Source organism: Myotis brandtii, unplaced genomic scaffold, assembly GCF_000412655.1.
Source record: "Myotis brandtii unplaced genomic scaffold, ASM41265v1 scaffold400, whole genome shotgun sequence".
Taxonomy (NCBI): Eukaryota; Metazoa; Chordata; class Mammalia; order Chiroptera; family Vespertilionidae; genus Myotis; species Myotis brandtii.
Window position 1 is genome coordinate 36080 of NW_005365373.1, and position 20032 is coordinate 56111.

General features: G+C 44.6%; 1 protein-coding gene across 6 annotated transcripts in view; it reads left to right on the forward strand.

Moving 5' to 3' along the window:
• The window catches only part of LOC102255912 (zinc finger protein 501-like), a 39367-nt gene that overhangs the window by 2758 nt on the left and 16577 nt on the right, over nt 1-20032 (forward strand). For 3 of the 6 annotated variants that reach the window (XM_014545334.1, XM_014545335.1, XM_014545338.1), the window contains exon 2: nt 5570-5693. The exons of 1 other annotated variant lie outside the window; for it this stretch is intronic. In XM_014545334.1, the coding sequence (XP_014400820.1) occupies nt 5570-5693 (124 nt within the window). Of the gene's footprint in view, nt 1-5569; nt 5694-6652; nt 9243-20032 lie in introns of those variants that run through there. 2 more of the 6 variants (XM_014545339.1, XM_014545336.1) reach the window with 2 other exon arrangements.

Sequence of the window (20032 nt, forward strand, 5' to 3'; positions counted from 1 at the left end):
CAGCTATTTGTGGTCTTTTTTTATTCCAGATGAATTTTTGGAAAGTTCGTTCTAGGTCTGTGAAATATGCCATTGGTATTTTAATGGGAAGTGCATTAAGTCTATAGATTGCTTTGGGTAGTATGAACATCTTGATGATGTTGATTCTACCAATCCATGAACACGGTATGTTCTTCCACCTGTTTATGTCTTCCTCTTTCTCTTTTTTCAGTGCTCTGTAGTTTTCCGAGTATAGGTCTTTTACCTCCTTAGTTAAGTTTATTCCTAGGTATCTTAAATTTTTTGGTGCGATGGTCAATGGGATTTTTCAGTATCTTTTTCTGTAAGTTCACTATTGGTGTATGGAAATGGCATAGATTTCTTGGTGTTAATTTTGTATCCTGCTACATTGCCAAATTCATGTATTAAGTCTAATAATTTTTTGATGGAGTCTTTAGGATTTTCTATGTACAGTATCATGTCATCTACAGATAAGGACAGTTTTACTTTTTCTTTTCCAATTTGAATGCTTTTTATTCCTTTTTCTTGTGTGATCGCAATGGCTAGTACTTCCAGTACTATGTCAAGCAGGAGTGGTGAGAGTGGGCATCCTTGTCTGGTTCCTGTTCTTAGGGAAAATGGTTTTAGTTTTTGCCCGTTGAGTATGATGTTGGCTGTGGGTTTGTTATATGTGGCTTTTATTATATTGAGGTATGATCCTTCTATTCCCACCTTACTGAGAGTTTTTATCAAGAAAGGATGTTGGATTTTGTCAAATGCTTTTTCTGCATTAATTGATATGACAGTGTGATTTTTATGTCTCAATTTGTTTATGTGATGTATCATGTTTATTGATTTGTGGATGTTGTACCATCTTTCCATTCCCGGGATAAATCCTACTTGGTCATGGTGTATGACCTTTCTGATGTACTGCTGGATCCGATTTACTAGGATTTTGTTGAGGATTTGGGCATCTATGTTCATGAAGGATATTGGCCTGTAATTCTCTTTCATTGTGTTGTCTTTATCTGGTTTTGGTATTAGGGTGATGCTGGCTTCATAGAATGAGTTTGGAAGTGTTCCTTCCTCTTGAATTTTTTGGAATAGTCTGAGGAGGATAGGTTTTAGTTCTTCCTTGAATGTTTGGTAAATCTCCCATGTGGAAGCCGTCTGGCCCCAGGCTTTTGTTTGCTGGAAGCTTTTTGATGACTGTTTCAATTTCTTCCATAGTTATTGGCCTATTGTGATTTTTAGATTCTTCCTGATTGAGTATTGGAATGTTGTAATTTTCTAGGAATATGTCCATTTCCTCTAGGTTGTCTAATTTGTTGGAATAGAGTTGTTCATAGTATTTTTTAGCAATCCTTTGTATTTCTCTGGGGTCTGATGTAATTTTGCCTCTTTCATTTCTGATTTTGTTTATTTGGATCCTCTCTCTTTGCTTCTTGTTGAGCCTGGCTAGAGGTTCATCAATCTTGATTATCCTTTCAAAGAACCAGCTCTTGTTTTCATTGATCTTTTGTATTGTCTTTTTTGGTCTCCGTGTCATTTATTTCTGCTCTGATCTTTATCTCCTTCCGTCTGCTCACTCTGGGCTTTTTTTTGTTGCTCTTTTTCTAATTCTTTAAGTTTTAGAGTAGATAATTTACTTCCATTTTATCTTGTTTTTTGAGGTAGGCCTGTAGAGCTATAAACTTCCCTCTCAGGACGACTTTAATTGTTTCTCATAGATTTTGGATTGTTGTGTTTTCATTGTCATTAGTTTCCATGATGTTTTTAATTTCTTCTTTGATCTCCTTCATAACCCAATCATTGTTTAATAGCATGCTATTCAGCTTCCAAGTGTTTGAATTTTTTGGATTGTTTTTATTGTAGTTTATTTCTAATATTATGCCAAGCATCTGAGAAGATGCTTGATATGATTTCAATCTTCTTGAATTTGGGGAAACTTTGCTTGTGACCCAATTTGTGATCTATTTTTTAAAATGTTTCGTGTGCACTTGAGAGGAATGTATATTCCGTGGATTTGGGGTGAAATGCTCTGAAGATGTCAACTAAGTCCATCTGATCTAGTGAGTCATTTAGAATTGCTGTTTCTTTGCTGATTTTTTTGCCTAGAGGATTTATCCAGTGATGTCAGTGGTGTATTTACATTGGGTGCATATATTTTTATCAGGGTTATATCCTCTTGTTGTATCGTTCCCTTTAGTATTATGAAGTGACCTTCCTTATCTCTTGTTATGGCCTTCTTTGAGGTCTATTTTGTCAGATATAAATATTGCTACCCCGGGTTTTTTTTCATTTCTACTTGCCTGAAAGACATTTTTCCATCCCTTCACTTTCAGTCTGTGTGAATCCCTTGTTCTGAGGTGGGTCTCATGTAGACAGCATATATATAGGTCATGTTTTTTTTATCCATTCAGCCACTCGATGTCTTTTGATTGGAGCATTTAGTTCGTTTATGTTTAAAGTTATTGATATATAATTGTAGCCATTTTTATTTTTTGTGCCTGTGTTCCTTCCCTTTTTATTTCTTCTTTTTATACCAGTCCCTTTAGCATTTCTTGCATTGCTGGCTTGGTAGTGATAAACTCCCTTAGCCTTTTTTTGTCTGTGAAGATCCTTATTTCCCCTTCAATTTTCAATGATAGCCTTGCTGGATAGAGTATTCTTGGATTCAGTCCCTTTCTTTGCATCACTTTGTAAATTTTCTTCCACTCTTTTCTGGCCTGATGTATTTCTGTTGGGGAATCTTTTGATAATCTAATGGGAGATCCCTTGTATGTAACTTTCTGTTTCTTTCTTGCAGCTTTTAAGATTCTCTCTTTGTACTGAACATTTGCCGTCGTAATTATGATGTGTCTTGGTGTGGGTCTTTTTGGGTTCATCTTGTTTGGGACTCTCTGTGCTTGTATGACTTCTTTCTTCTCCACATCAGGGAAGTTTTCTGACATTATTTCTTCAAATAGGTTTTTTAAACCTTGTTCCTCTTCCTGTTATTTCATGTTGCCCTATAGCTCCCTTAGGCCCTCCACCTGTCTTTTAATTTTTTTTCCCAATTTCAGTTCAGTTTGGGTGGTGCATTTTGCTTCCCTGTCTTCTAATTCGCTAATTTGGTCCTCCACTTCTCCTAATCTACTGTTGAAACATTCCATGGTGTTCTTTATTGCAGCTATATCACTCTTTATTTCTTCTTGATTCTTACGTAAGTTACTGATTTTTTTTCATCCATCCTGTTTATGAACTGTATAACCCTTATTCTGAATTTTTTCTGACATATTGCATCCCTCTCTTCTACTTAGCTGCTTATCTGGTGATTCTTCCTTTTCATTCCTTTGGGGGTTTCTTTGTCTACCCATTTTTGATCTCACCAACAGATCTAGATGTTGATTTGTGCAGGGGCTGTTCCTTGGGTGGCAGTTGCTCCTCGGGCTGCAGTTGCTCATCGGGCAATCGCAGCAGCAGCTGCTCCTCAGTTGGCAGTGACTCCTTTAGTGGGTGCTGTTTGCAGCAGTCGTGGCTCCTCTGGCAGGTGGGGGAGGGCTGCTCGCACAGCTGCTGCTCCTCGTACTGGGGTGGGCTGCTCAAGAGGCTGCTGCTTCTCTGATGGGGGCTGGCTGCGCACAGCTGCTGGTCCTTGGACAGTGGCAGGCTGCCCGCGTGGCTGCTGCTCCTCGGACGTGGGTAGACTGCTCACGTAGCTGCTACTCCTTTGATGGGGGCTGGCTGCACGCGGCTACTGCTCCTCGGACGGGGTGAAGAGTTCTTTATATATTCTGTGAAATTTAGAGGAAACTGTAATGATTCAGGTATTTATAGGTTACAGTGACAATATCTTGTTAGGAGTCCTCTTATCAGATGTCTGGATAGCCACAACTCCTTTAGCACCCAGCCGGCGGGAGGCTCCCTGGCACCCAGCAACCACTGCACACTATGCGCAAGGCCAGAGGGTAAATGCTCGCTAGCCTAGGAATAGCCTCACACTCTGCGCCAGGACTGGCTTTCTTGCTGTAGCCACTGTTTGTGGGAGGTGGATGTCATAAGGACAGAAGTTGTCATGTAGAGTGTGGGGGAGAAATAATCACTTTGCAGTAGCAAATACATTCAAAAGATGAGTGGACCTGAGATTAATTGGAGGGCAAAGAGTAATTCAAACAACATGAGACTAGGGTTGGTACATACACCTTTTCTAAACTCTCACCAGGATTTTGTTGTGACCCTCAGTGTAGCCTGGCTGTGGGGAGTTGAAGTCCATCTTGTGGATTAGCTTAGAGGCTTGAGTGGTCATCTGTGAGACTCACTGGGCATGCTGCAGAGGGCCATCAGGGTGGGGCTTGAGTGAAGGTTAAGTGAGGGATGTTGGCTATGACTAGTGAAGGGACATCAAGTGCAGCATCACAAGAGTTGGGCTATGGATATCTGAGATCTGATTGTTGTTCTTAATAGTTGAGGTTGAAGGGGAAAAAAAGTCATGGAGAGAGGCCTACATAGCAAGACACAAGACTGCCTCTATGAGTGTGGACTATTAGACTCTGGGAAGTACTTGATCTTGATTCAATTTGACAACCCTCCTCTGGACCACACATGCTGAGTAATAAGTAAAAGGCCAGGAGATGAGTATGGGCGCTGGGGCTGTGGAAGTGCAAGTGTAAGGGAGGTGTGGTATAAAGAGTGATGAGCACTTGGAGAGGGATTGTGAATTTATGGTGATAGGTCCCGGTCATTGACATGAGAGTGAATGGAGGGTGATTCTATTTATGCTGGTCCCTGGATGTAACAATAAGGTGAATTTTAGGATAATTGCCTGTAGAGAGAGGTGTTTGGGTGCTACATTCTAGGTTAAGAGCTTAGGTGCCATTTAACTATCCACCTGCCTTTTGTTGGGAGTGACACACTGGTTGATGGGAATGAGATAGCATTCATCAGTGTTACCCAGTCCTGTAAATCTCCACTGCCATGGGTAAGGAAGAAGGGTAAGAGAGAAATAGATTATGGAGGTTGTGTGAACTGTAATTTTGGAAAAGAAGGTGATTAGAAAAAAAATTATCCACGCCATGGAAAATTTGCATTACCTTTGATGTTGTGCCTCTGGGAAAGAAGCTGTGTGAGAGAAGTGTTGTTGAAAGAACTATGTGCAGCAGGTAGTGGAAAGCGATGGCCTCATACCTTGGGGTTGGGATCAAGCTGATGAAGTATGATGCCATGTTTTTGGTGTCTTCAAGGAACAATCAGAAGGACTACAAGTCTATTTCCTGAAGAGACCAGTATCAAATTACTCACACTATTTTTATCGTCAACATCCCTTTCTAACCTGTTTTGAACACCCACTCTATTAATAAGAGGTAGTGTGGTATACATGGGATTTGCAGAGCTCAGGTATCTTCTATCTGTTCAACTGCCTTAATTGTTGTGGGAAGAAAAATATCAGCAGAAATATAAGAAGACAGTGGCTTTCATAGGATGTAAGCCTGGTATTTCATGTAATATATAGAGTGAAAAGAGAAGATGGGTGTGGAGGGTAGGGAGTATGACAGACATATAAACTTAGGAGTGAATCTGATCATGGGCTGTACTGTCTCCATTATGACAGGATATGAACTTTGAGGACGTGGCCATTGCCTTCTCTCAGGAAGAATGGGGGATCCTTGATGAGGCTCAGAGACTTCTGTACTGCGATGTGATGCTAGAAGCTTTTGCACTTGTGTCATCTGTAGGTAAGACCTTCACATTCTCCCAGTGTCCTGAGGTGATGACCTCTCTTCCTTTATTCCTCAGCCGTAGCTTTCTCTCTCCCACAGCCAGAACATGGCCTCTGCTAATTTCCCCCACTTTCCTGTCAAACATGCTGTGGCTGTCAGGGATGAGCTGGACGGGGAGCTCTGAGTAAAGGATTCCAGGAACATCACTAACACCTGTTACCTCAAAAAGTACAGGAAGTGTTAGGGAGTCAGGAGTCTTGCAGTGAGCTTAATGGGTCCCAGCTTGCACTTTCTCTTCATGGGAGGCTGACAGTGTCCGCATGCATGGCTTCAACTTCTGCCCTCTTTCTCTAGGTAAGTGTTCTTTGTAGCAACTTGTGTCATGTTATGGTCTTTACATACATGAACCATTGGCTGTTCTTGTAAGGCCCTCATTCAATTATTTGTTATATTTTCTTCCCTGAATACTATAGCAAGTTGTGTAGCTCTGGCCCAGTGCTGACCGCTCACTTCTTCATCAGCTGTTTCTCTGCATTGGTGACTCTGCAGTATTCTGCAACATTGACTTGCGCATGTGTTATGACGTGCACATATGTGCTAAGTAGTCCTCAAAACCAGCTACTCCTTTATTGAATTTTACTTGGAGTAAGATGGAGCCAATGTCGGGCACAGCTCGCCCCAGTCCCCAGCAGACAAGCTTTGCTGAATTTTGTTAGTTGAAGGATTAGCTGGAGATCCATATTCTAATCCATGTGGTGCTTGCCATGTTTGTCATATTTCTGGTGAGGCCTCCCTGTGTTGTGATCTTCATTAGCGCAGAAAGTCACAAGAGCCTCTTATTAATCCTTCCTGCACATCTCTTATTTTCAGACAATTGCATGGAACCAACGTGTGATGTGTAACACACTTTTGTAACGGGACTTCCCCCTGTCACCACATTCAACATTAATTTCCTTACCCTTTCTCATTTTCAGGTTGTTGGCATAAAATTGATGGTGATGAGGCCTGTTCTGCTCAGATTATATCTATACAAGGAGAGTCACAGGTCAGGGCTTCTAAGACAGCTCCAATTACCCCGAAGATCCCTCTGTGTAAGCGATGTTTCTCTGTGTTAAAAGGTATTTTGCACCTGACTGGATCTCATGCAGCATATTTTGAGCAGAAAGCATTCTGTAGTGACTCATGTGTTGTAGACTTCTGTTTCAGTGCAAACTCTCAACAGAAACAGAGGAATGAATGTGGAGAGGGGCCCTGGAAACAAGCTATTGACAGGGCTTCCTTTGTGAGCAGTTCCAGCCTCTACATGTCTTCGGTGCCTTCAACCAGCAGCGAGGATAGGGAAGACTTACAGTACAAATCAGAGCTTCCCAAGCACCACACCACTCTCAACACTGAGGAGCTACCCTGTGGCCGTGAGATTTCACAGGAATTTCACAGGGGAAACAGTCATCACCAGTGGGGTGAATGTGAAATTGCTGCAAGCCACAACCTGAAAGTTGTTCAGTGCCCAGGTGTGTGTTCTGGAGAACTGCTTTATGAGTGTAACAAATGTAGGAAACTGTTTACACGAATCTTTAACCTCAATCGACATAAGAGAGTTCATACTGGAGAAAAGCTGTATGACTGTAGAGAATGTGGGAAGTCCTTTCATCGAAGGGCTCACCTCACTGAACACCTCAGAGTTCACACTGGAGAAAAGCTGTATGAGTGTAGAGAATGTGGGAAGTCTTTTCGTCAAAGTGCTTCCCTCACTGAACACCTCAGAGTTCACACTGGAGAAAAGCTGTATGAGTGTAGAGAATGTGGGAAGTCTTTTCGTCAAAGTGCTTCCCTCACTGAACACCTCAGAGTTCACACTGGAGAAAAGCTGTATGAGTGTAGAGAATGTGGGAAGTCTTTTCGTCAAAGTGCTTCCCTCACTGAACACCTCAGAGTTCACACTGGAGAAAAGCTGTATGAGTGTAGAGAATGTGGGAAGTCTTTTCGTCAAAGTGCTTACCTCACTGAACACCTCAGAGTTCACACTGGAGAGAAGCCATATGAGTGTACTGAATGTGGGAAGACTTTCAGCGTAAAATCTAACTTTATTAGACACCTGAGAGTTCACAGGGGCGACAAGCGATATGAGTGCTGTGATTGTGGGAAGACCTTCAGTGATAAGTGTAACCTCAAACAACACCACAGTGTTCACACTGGAGAAAAGCCGTACAAGTGTAGAGAATGTGGGGTGTCCTTTCGTCTAAAGGCTCAGCTCACTGCACACCTCAGAGTTCACACTGGAGAGAAGCCATATGAGTGTACTGATTGTGGGAAGTCTTTTAGCCAAAAATCTAGCCTTAGTAGACACCTGAGAGTTCACACTGGAGGGAAGTGTTAAATGTGCAGGGAATGTTTTATTTTTCTCAGTATAACAACACTGAAGGTGACTCTTTGGGACCTATTTTTCTGAATTTAAACCCATTTTAATGGAACATACACTCTGATATATTTCTCATAAGTTTCAGGTACAAGTGAGGCTTGAAGGAGCTGCATTGTACTTGCTAATATGCCCAGACCTACTACCCAATTGATGTCACACCGAACATTTGTGGCTGAAGAGATTTCACCTCTACCACCTGGCTCACCTTAAGAGTGTGCATCACTCACAAACCCTCTGTGCTCAGGGCAAATGTATTCTGTGTTTTCACTTGTGTTTGAGAAAATTATGATTATTTCAAGCTCTTGACAGGATCCTCATTCCTTCTCTCTGACTAGGGCATGCGTCTGACCCAGGGTTTGTCTAGACCACCCATCCTCAGCTAAGAAGTGCTACCTCTGTCAGGGACATTGTGTGTCTCACATTATGCTTTTCTGAATTGTTTTATTTTCTAATTCACCAACCTGCAAATTCTTACTGTCCTCTGTTCTGGTTTATGATCTTTTAGTAAAGGTGTTTTTTGCTTTTGTACCTTTTATTTTGTTGGTTATATTCACTGCCTGGGACGATTTGAAAGGGTAGTTGTGATCTGTCACACGCAGAGGTGAACAGATAAGGTAGGGTCCCAAGCTCTCTGTGCTTTGGAAGGCACATAATAATGACAAAAATGACTCTTTGGTCAATATTAGTTTATTTTGTATTGCTGACCAAGTCCTTTAACGAAAATCTGCATGACATTTTGGTTCTAATTTTTTAGCCCGGTGCCTATATTATTGGTGAGGTCAGTGAAGAGTCCTTTGTTGTGCTTCTGTGAACAATATGAACTATATTCTCTGTTCATAGTATGTCTTACATACTGTGAAGGAGCCCTGAGCCATGATGTGTGAAATATCATAGGCTGGTTTCATTTGTTGTAACAATGTGAAGTGTAACCAATATTGGGACAGACACTGTTTTCATAGTGAGTGGAAGAGACGGCAGTATATTGGGTGAAAATTGCCTCTTCTGAACATTATCCACAAATGACCCAGTCCTGAAGCTTGTTTGTTCTTTTTGTAGCTGAAGTGATTTGTTGTGAAAAGAATCTCATGGCTTTGGGGATTCCCTGGGCCCCTCTATGGTGTTCACCTCAAGGTTATCACAACAGGCAAGAACTCGAAGCTAGAGGAGGAATCATCATAATTAGTCCCAGGTTGTGTGTTTTGTGACAGTTCAGCATTCCTGATCATTCTGATGGCAGTAGTGTTCACTTCTTGACAATATTTGGTGCCACTGAGGCAACAATGATTCTCTCAGGAAATGAGGAGAGAGATGGTCATGTCTATATAGAGTTGCCATCTTAATTTTCTAACAACAGAGGGATATCTGTGTTTTTATTTGGAACCACATTTTAAGGCTTTAGTTAGGTATATGTATAACTGACATGCAACAAAAAGCACTTTTCTAATGTGTACTATTTGGTGAGATTGAACATACGGATTAAGCTTCGAAACAGTTACATGTGAAATAAACGTCTCTGTTACCCATACCCATGGTGGGGCAATAGTATGCTTACAGTTATGAGTATGCAAAACCCGTAATTTATTTTCTTATTTTAAATGACAATCTATACTAATAAAACAATAATATGCTAATTAGATCAGACATCTTCCGGACATCCATCTGGACATCCTTCTGGACAAAGCCATGGTGGCGGGGGCCAAGGCAGAGTTGGTTAGGGGCGACCAGGCAAGCAGGGAAGTCAGTTAGGAGTGACCAGGCTGGCAGAGGAGGGCAATTAAGGGTGATCCGGTCAGGAGGGGAGGGCAGTTAGGGGCGACCCAGCCGGTAGGGAAGGGCAGGTAGGGGTGACCAGGCCAGCAGGCAGAATCTGTTAGGGGTGACCTGGCCAGCAGGCAGAGGTGGTTAGGGGTTACCCAGCTGACAGGCAGAGGCAGTTAGGAGCGATCAGTCTGGCACCGGTAAGGGGGGGGGGCAATTAGGGGCTATCAGCTGGCAGGCAGAGGCAGTTAGGGGCAATCAGGCAGGAAGCAGGTGAGTAGTTAGGATCCAGCGGTCTCAGATTGCAAGAGGGATGTCCGACTGCCAGTTTAGGCCTGATCCCTGTGGGCAAAACCTGCAGTCGGACATCCCCCGAAGGGTCCCGGACTGGAGAGAATGCAGGCTGGAATGAGGGACCCTCTCCTCTCATGCATGAATTTTGTGCACTGGGCCTCTAGTCTGTGTGTGTGTGTATGTGTGTGTGTGTGTGTGTGTGTGTGTGTGTGTGTGTGTGTGTGTATTATGCAAAGTGTCCCCTTGGGAGTTTGACCAGGAGACCAGTGGTGTGATTGCTCACTATGACATGTGATGACCACCAGGGGATGGCACGGAAGGAAGGAAGGCCCAGATAAGTCCTGATCACTGACCAGGCCTAGGGATTCTACCCGTGCACAAATGTTGTCAACCAGGCCTCTAGTTTTATATATTTTACAATGTATTTTTAGACAGAAGGGCAGAGGGAGAGAAACATCAATCTCCTGCCTCCTGCATGCCCACTACTGCAGATCCAGGTGGGCAGGTTCCCTGATCTGGAATCAAACAAATGACCTTTCAGTGAACGTGATCAAGCCCAACAAACTGTTGCAGTGTCGGTGAATGTGTTACATTTTAAGATATGCAGATCTGTGATCTAAAATGGTCATTCCCTTTGCCTTCCCACCCACCCACAGTAATGAAATGTCCAGGTTTTACATTACCCTGCCAGCATATGTGATTTATTTTTTAAATAGTAGGCCAGGTAATGAGTATACTGTTAACTTGTTTTTTTGTTTTAATAACATTTCCCTAAAAATTCTTGGTGGTGAACATTTCTTATTGCATAATTTACACTGTCTTTATCTCCTTTGTTAAAAAATGTCTGCTCAGGACCTTTTGCCTATTTTTTCAGTTAATTTATTATTCTTACCAATAGGAGGACAGTGCTTGACATCTAAGACATGTGTTTGAGTTTCACTCCTTCCTCATTGACTCAAGTGATTTCTTTGCCATATGGAAGCATTGGTTTTCAATTTTGGAAAGAAATTTTTTTTTCTCAACTTTTATCCTATGGACAATTAATAGCCACTTATACCATACACTTATAAGTTGAATCTGCATTATTAATATTCTCCACCAGTGTTCTTTAAGTCTAAACATTAAGTCAGTGGTTCTCAACTTGTGGGTCGTGACCCCTTTGGCGGTCGAACGACCCTTTCACAGGGGTCTCCTAAGACCATCCTGCATATCAGATATTTACATTATGATTCATAACAGTAGCAACATTACAGTTATGAAGTAGCAACGAAAATAATTTTATGGTTGGGTCACAACATGAGGAACTGTATTTAAAGGGCCAGAAGGTTGAAAACCACTGCATTAAGTGAAGTCTAGGTTTGTAGTATTTCTCAATTTCCCTGGTGTAAATACTCTCATCATCACTAGGTTCAAACTGCCAAAATGATGACATAGAACATGGACATGATAAGATATTTCAGTAGTACATCGTTATAATTTATTTTCAGCATACTGATACAGTAGCAATAAAAATGCTCAAGAAAACATAATAAAACAGCTGAATTATTGGGAAGTGGCAAGTGTTAAACATCTTTAAAAGTTTGATAAAAGTGTAATTGATTTAAAATATTTATTTGACCTGAATATATACACACACACACACACACACACTTATATATATAATATATAATATTTTTATTCAGAGAAGAAGGGAGATATAGAAACATCACTGATGAAAGAAAATCATTGATCAGCTGGCTCCCACACACACACACATACACACACACACACACACACACACACACACACACATATATATAATATATAATATTTTTATTCAGAGAAGAAGGGAGATATAGAAACATCACTGATGAAAGAAAATCATTGATCAGCTGGCTCCTGCATGCCCTACACTCTGTATCAAGCCTGCAATCCTGGCTTGTGCCCTGACCAGAATCTAACCTTGACTTCTTGGTTCATAGTTTGTACTCAACCACTGAGTAATATTGGCCGGGCTAAAACACACTTTTTAACATACACTTTTATGTTTCCATACATGCCTGTCTCCCTGAAACGAAATCCTCCTCCCCTTTTCAGTGCTTCCTCATCGGCATATGAAATTACTGCTGCAAGGACATACTCTACCTTTGTAATAGCTTATTTCAAATATATCCATATAAAGAAAACATGATGAAACTTCATGAATTCTATTCTAGCCTTCGATCACAATCTGTCCTCATGGTGGTTGTAGTATCTATTCTCAGATACATTAGTGACTTATTTTACTTAAAACCCCTGGTAAATTTGGCCTGGACTATAGAGCTCAATTGATTAAAGCAACATCTCGATGACGCCAAGGTTGCAGGTTCCATCCCCAGTCAGGGCCCATGCAAGAATCAAATGATGAATATATAAAATTCGTGGGACAACAAATGGATGTTTCTCTCTCTCCCCCTCATACTATCTCTCTCTAATCAATATATCTGTGCGTTTTTGTGTTGTTTTTTTTTACCAAATGAGTCAACACATGTGAACACTATCAAAGACCAGGGGCCCTGTGGTGAACCAGCCATAAGGGTTCTCATGAGAGCAGAGCACACAGTGAGGGAGAGAACAGGAGGAGAGGGTCCCTGCTGTCAGTGTGGAGGATGGGGAATGGGCTGAGCTGCACAGTCACCCTCAGGTAATTATGACATCTGTGCTCCCTGAAACTAAACCCTAAGGGGCTGGGGAAAGCTCTGGGCCTGGACATCGGCCTTGTGGCCTCAGCACCTTCCAGCCACGGGTTGAACCTGGGCTATTTTGGATTCAGGTAGTTGAGCCCAGATCCCTCCCAGGTGTTCCGGAGCAGCTCCTGATACTTGAGGCCCTCAAATCAGCTCACCTGCCTCTGAGCAGCCCACACACACCCCTGAGCCCCACAGGTATTGTTTGCATCTCTCTACTTTTGCATTTCTCGGTAATTTTCCATTTTCATTTCATTTAAAATATTTCAATGGTGAGATCATTCTGCAATACAAACATTTCCAGAAGGAGAGGCTTGGTCTCAACAAGATACCACATTGGGGGGATGCATTACAGGTGGTCTTCCCCCTCCATCAGTTTGGCCTGTGCAGAACAGACATTTGCACCTGAAGTGAGGTGATGGAGCCTGGACTCTGAGGGACAATATACTGTGGGATGTGAGGTTGAGGGGGCAGAGAGGTGGGGTGTTGGGACAGGGTTGGTGATAGGGTTTTCTGCCAGCATATGGGGAAGTGTCCATTGTGTGCGTGTGTGTCCTGTGGCACTGTCTGGGTGGCCCCAATTATTTGTTTCTTTGTGTGTGTGTTCCCCTCAGGGTATCGCCCATGTCTACAGTGTGAGTCTATGTGAATCTGGACATAAGCCCAGCACCTGAGTGCCCTTCTGTACCTGTGTATTTCTGTGCTTGGGTTTTCTGTGAGCCCCCAGGTGAGCGCCTTCTTCCCTTCCAGGTGTCTGGTGTCCCTCTGGAGGTCCCATCTCAAGTCTCAAGGATGGATTAAGCATAGGGCCAGTTCAGAGAATCCCAGGCTGTGGGAAGGTGGGGAATTGGGGGAGACTCTGATGACAGGAGATAGAGAGTGTGGATTGGGAACATTTGTGAAGGACACTAGTCTTTGTGAAGGAGTTGGAGGATCCAGGATCCTGTGAAGGAATATGAGGATGAGTTCATGTGGGGGGAAGCTGAGGGGGAAGACTTCTAGGCTCCTAGTCCCCACTGGTAATGAGGAACTGGACATCCCAGGAGCGGGGTGTCTCTTGCTATGTCAAAGCTAGGCTGACAACTAACACAGGAAGGTGCCTGGGGCTCCGTGGAGCATCCCTCCTGGACTTTTGGGCTCTGGTCATCTACTGGGTGTGCGTGGCCCACCCAACACTGAGGCTAGGAGGGAGAATGAGGACCAGTATGGAGAACCATCCAGCGCCCCTTTAGCACAGGTTCATACACAGAACAAATGGAAAGCACAGGATCACCATTGATGTTAACGTCAGCATTTTTCACCATCATCCTCACTGGGAGCTCTCACCAGGGCCATGCAAAAGAAAGGAGACTTGGAAGCAGGTACTGACTGATGTTAATTGAAAAGAACAGGGATGCTGAGATGCTCACAGTCCTGTACCCTTCCCAGTAAACACTCTTAACATGTGGGAATTCACCTTGACCATAGTAGGGGAATCCAGGCAGCCAGGGATTTACCCAAAGTCATACTCAGAATTGGTTTTGAGTTTGCTGCCCATGACATATTGCCAAAATCCTTTTTTGGAAGTTCACTCCTTTGAATCTTGAAAATCCATGTTGATGAGGAGAAAGCTAACCATCATGACTGACTACCATTGTCATTTCCTACCTATCCCCACTCTCCTTTACCCTTACACAGCCCAAAAGAGGTTGGCACTATATGCTTACCTTAATGAGGCCCATCAAGTATACCAGGTTCCGCTGGTGAGGTTTGCTGCAGTTCTGTTATGTGCTTTGACCAATGAAATGTGGTGGGAGTGAAGCTTGTCACCACTAACAGAAGACTCTGGATCCATTGAGACTGTCCACCCTCTGTGTCCATCTCTGATAATGTCAACAGGTACCTACATGGTGGCACCTCCTTTATTCTGGTCCCTGGAGAATCAGGGTGGACATGTGGTATGAACAAGAAAGATACCTTCTTTAAGCAAAGCCACTAAAGACTTGGGGCTGTAACATCTAGCCAATCCTAATGGCTATGAAGCACCAACTCTACTCTCTAGGAGGCTTTGATGTTATTGTCAGCCTAACATTAGAGGCCAGACCTCTGTCATAGACACACCAGAGGACCGGTGCATGAAATTCTTGCACGGAAGGGGGTGTTCCATCAGTCCAGCCTTCACCCACTCCAATCAGGACCCCTCAGGGGATGTCCAACCACCAGACACCCCTCTTACAATCTGGGACTGCTGACTCCTAACCACTCACCTGCCTGATTGCCCCTAACCCCTCTGCCTGCCTACCTAATCACCCCTAACCTCTGCCTGCCTGAGTGATTGCCCCTAACCTCTCTGCCTGCCTGTCTGATCGCCCCTAACTGCCTCTGCCTGATTGCCCCTAACTGCCCTCCCCTGCCAGCCTGATCGAGCTCCCATCTGCACTCCCCTGCCAGCCTGATCTCGCCCCCAACTGCCCTCCCCTGCCGTCCTGATCTCGTCACTAACTGCCCTCCCCTGTCAGCCTGGTTACCCCCAACTGCCCTCCCCTGCCGGCCTGATCTTGCCGCCAGCTTCCCTCCCTTGCCAGCCTGATCTCTCCCCTAACTGCTCTCCCCTGCTGGCCTGATCACCCCTAATTGCCTCTGCCTGACTGATCACCCCTAACTGCCCTCCCTTGCCGGTCTGATCTCGCCCAACTGCCCTCCCCTGCAGGCCTGATCTTGCCCCCAACTGCCCTCCTCTGCCGTCCAATTTGGTTCTGATTGGTCAGTTTCTATGCCAGTCAGCATCATAAACTCCGCCTCCTAGGCAGCCATTGGCTCCTCACAGTTGACTCAGATTTGGTTCTGATTGGTCAGTTTCTATGCCAGTCAGCATTTCTGGGCCTCCTAGGCCATTGGCTCCTTACATTCTCCCAGATTTGGTTCTGATTGGTCAGTTTCTATGCCAGTCAGCATTTCTGGGCCTATCAATGATGCCTGATCAGAAAGGCAGGGCTGATCAGCAGCCCAGGTGGAGGGCTGGAGAGAAATGGAGGCGCTGCTGTTGGCCAGGCCAGGAGAGAAAGAGAGGCAAGTTCTGATCAACAGCTACTACAGAGGCTTCGGTTCACAACCGGCCTCTCTCTCTGCAGCCCTCTCTCCAGGTCTGATCCGCAGCCCCCAAGGCAGTCAGTGCTGGGTCGGGGTGCCCACAGCGGCCCCGGGTCAGTGGGGCCGACAGAGGAGGGCAGTTGGGAGCAAGATCAGGCCTGCAAGGGAGAGTAGTTGGGGGCGAGATCAGACCAGCAGGGGAGGGCAGTTAGGGGTGACCCAGCACTGTCTTCCCGTCTGGTTGAGCCTTGGGTGGTGATCGGTGGTTGGGACCCTGGCTCTTTATTATATAGACTAGAGGCCTGGTGCACAAAAATTTGTGCACTCAGGGAGGTCCCTCAGCCCGGCCTGTGCCCTCTTGCAGTCTGGGACCCCTCAGGGGATGTCTAACTGCTGGCTTAGGCCTGTTCCCCAGGGGATTGGGCCTAATCTGGCAGTCAGACATCCCTATGGCAGCCTAGGAGCCCTCGGGGGATGTCCACTTGCCAGTGGGGAGCAGGCCTAAGCTGCAGTCGGACATCCTTAGCGCTGCTGAAGAGGCGGGAGAGGATCCCGCCACCACCGCTGTGCTGGCAGCCGTCAGCCTGGCTTGTGGCTGAGTAGAGCTCCCCCTGTGGGAGCACACTGACCACCAGAGGGCAGCTCCTGCATTGAGCATCTGCCCCCTGGTGGTCAGTGTGTGTCATGGTGACCAGTCATTCCCAGTCGTTCTGCTGTTAGGGTCAATTTGCATATTACCTTTTTATTACATAGGAGTGCCTGGCCAGCCTGGATGAGGGGCTGATGGCTGTTTGCAGGCTGGCCACAGCCCCTTCAGGGTGGGGGTCCCTGCTGGGGTGCCTGGCCATCCTGGGTGAGGGGCTGAGTGCCATTTACAGTGCCTGTGAGGAACTCTGTAATGGAGGTACATATACTTGACTGGAGTCAACCCACAACCCTTCAGTCCTAGGGCCAACACTCTATCCACTGAGCCAAACCAGGGAGGGCTAACATGTACACTTTTTAAACATGCCCTTTTGATGTTTCCATTCATGCCTGCATTCCTGAAACCAAGTTCCTCCTGCCCTCCTCAGTGCTTCTTTCTTGGCATATAAAATAATTGATGCAAGGACACATTCTACCTTTGAAATAGCTTATTTTAAATCTATCCATATGAGGAAAATACTCATAAAACCCCATGAATCCTATTGCAGCCTTCCATCATTATCTACCATGATAGTTGTTCTTGTATCTATTTATCCGTAGGTACATTAGTGGGTTACTTAACATAAAACACCCTATTATGTCTGGCCGTGCCCAGATAGCCCAGTTGGTCAGAGCATCATCTCAATAACGCCAAGATTGCAGGTTCCATCTCCAGTCAGGGCCTATGCAAGAACATTTCTGACCAACCCAGGAAGGCCCAGTCTAATCCACTGTAGGAAATTACAGGAACAACAAATTAATGCATCTCTTCCGATTTCTCTCTCTCTAAAATCAATATACATGTTTTATTCACCCAGTCAGTCCACACACATGTGAACACCAGCACAGCTCAGGGACCCCATGGTGACCTGCAGCCAGCATCCTCATGAGGGTCAAGCATGCAAGGATCCAAAGAACACCATGGGAGGTGCCCCTGCTGTCAGTGTGGAGGGTGGGGAACCCACACTGAGCTTCACAATCACCCACAGTGGATGATGACATCTGTGCTTCCTGAGACTAAGAGGCTGGGAGTAGATCTGTGTCTTGACATGCCCCTTGTGGTCTCTGCGCCTTCAGCCAGGGGTTGAGACTGGGCTGTTTCAGAATTCAGGTGGTTGAGGAGCTCAGATTCCTCTCAGGTGTCAAGTCTGGGAGCAGCTATGGCAGCTGGGCAGGTGGGTGTGTGCAGGAAAAAGCCCAGGGCAGTTGCCAGGGAGAGTTCGTGCTGGGTGATGTGAGTGGCACTGAGGCCCTCTCTAGTGCCAGTTCAGGCTGGTGACCACTCTGTTCTTTGGGGCCATAGTTAGTGGGAAACGGAACATAAGTTACCAGGGTAGTCATGACCTGGGGGTCAGCATGTACTTCAAGAAAACTTGTGACCCAGGAAGGGCCAACCTAGTCCACTGTAATGAGGTGCTCCAGCCATTGACCGGCCCAGGGAGGGAGAGGAGCTCTCTCTGCAGAGGCTGATGCCCTATCTGCCCAGCGTGATGTGCTGCTGTGACTCAGGGTCCTCTCCTGGGATGCAAGTGTCTTGAAATTTAGCCACTAAAAGTTGTAGATATTTATCAATCTAAGGAAACAAAATGGTCCTCTTCTTTCCTTATTGGGTAAACATCCACCATTGCCTGGCCAGTGTGGCTTAATGATAAGAGTGTCAGCCTATACACATGAAGGGTGGTGAATTAAATTCCTGGTCAAGGGCAAGTGCCTGGGTTCAAAGTTTAATACATGGAAACTACTGGGGCCTCATGCAGGTGGAATCCAGTTGATGTGTGTCTTTTACTTCCAAGTTTCTTTCTCCCTCTCTCTCTCCCTCTCCTTTACTCTCTCTAAGATAAATAGAAACATATTTAAAAATGCAAATTTAGCTTGGCAGGCAGGGCTCAGTGATTGAGCTTTGACCTATGAACCAGTAGGTCACAGTTTGATTCCAGGTCAGGGCACATGCTCAGTTTGAGAGCTCCATCCTGAGTGTGGGGTGTGCTGGAGGCAGCTGATCAATGATTCTTTCTCATCATTGATGTTTCTATCTCTCTCTCCCTCTCCTTTCCTCTCTGAAATCAATAAATATATATGTTTTTTAAACATGCAAATTTATAGGCCCAATCTAAGACCTACTAAAATAGAACCTCTAAAGGTGGAGTCCAGGAATTTGTTTTAAGGAGTCCTGTAGAAGGTGATTCAGACTCATGCTAAAGTTTAAGAATTGGAGAAGCCCATGATGCTTTGGGCTCACAACCCAGTTCACCTTGGAAAGTCCTGCCTCTGGCCAGCACACTCACACTCCTGAAGTTTTGGTATTGTTTGAGTCTCTGTTTTTTGCATTTTGGGGGTAATTTTCCATTTTGATTTTATTAAAAATAAAGCTGCCCCCTCCACACACACACACAAAGCCAGTCCCAGAGGTAGCATGGATACTCCAGGAAATGGTGCTGTGTTTTTAGTTATGAGAACATTCGGCTATACATTGGCAGAGAATATAACCTAATGGTTTTGTGGATTGTACTGGCCTCTCTAGGTGTTCACCTTAAGGTTGATGCTCAACAGGCAAGAACTCAAAGGTAGAGGAAGGTTAACCCTCTAATGAATCCCAGATTGTGTCTTTTGTAACCAGTCAGCACTCCTGTTGGTTCTGATGGCATAGACTACACTGCTTGCCAATATTTCCTGCCACTGAGGCAAGGCTCTTCCTCCCAGAATAGGAAAACTGACATGCAACAAACTGCACTTTCTAATGTGTGCTATTTGGTGATCTTTGATGTACATATAAATCTGTGAAACCATCACACATGAAACAAACTTATCTGTCTCCAATACACATGGTGTAGCAGAAATAAATTTACAGTTTTGAGCACCCAAAGCACAGAGTTTATTCTTTTTAAATGTATTTTAAACATTACTTTTATTGTATCTTTTAGGGAAATGGAAGGGAGGGTGAATGAGAGAGAAACATCTATATCAGAGAAATATATTAATCTGATGCCTCCTGCCCTCCCCTACTGGGGTTTGAGGAGTGCCCTGGCCTGATCTAGTGACCTTTAATTATAGGGGATGATGCCCAACTGACTGAGCAACACTGGCCAGGGCAGAGTAAATTTTTGTTTTATTATTTGTTAATTATTGTATTAATTTCCTACTAACAACTCTAAACCTTTTTTTTGGCACACCCTATTTATCTCCTGTCCTTTTATAATCTTTCTTTCTCTCTCTCTCTCTCTCTCTCTCTCTCTCTGTCTTTCTCTCGCCCTCTCTCTCTCTTTCTCACTCACCCCCTTCCCCAGTCCTTCTTGCAGGCATTGGTTTTCCTTCCATTACAACACATTGGTTCATATTTTTTTATAATTTTACTAGAGGCCCAGTGCATGAAAGTCATGCACGGGGGTGGGGGAGTGGGGGGGGGGGGGCCCCCCAGCCTGCCCGCT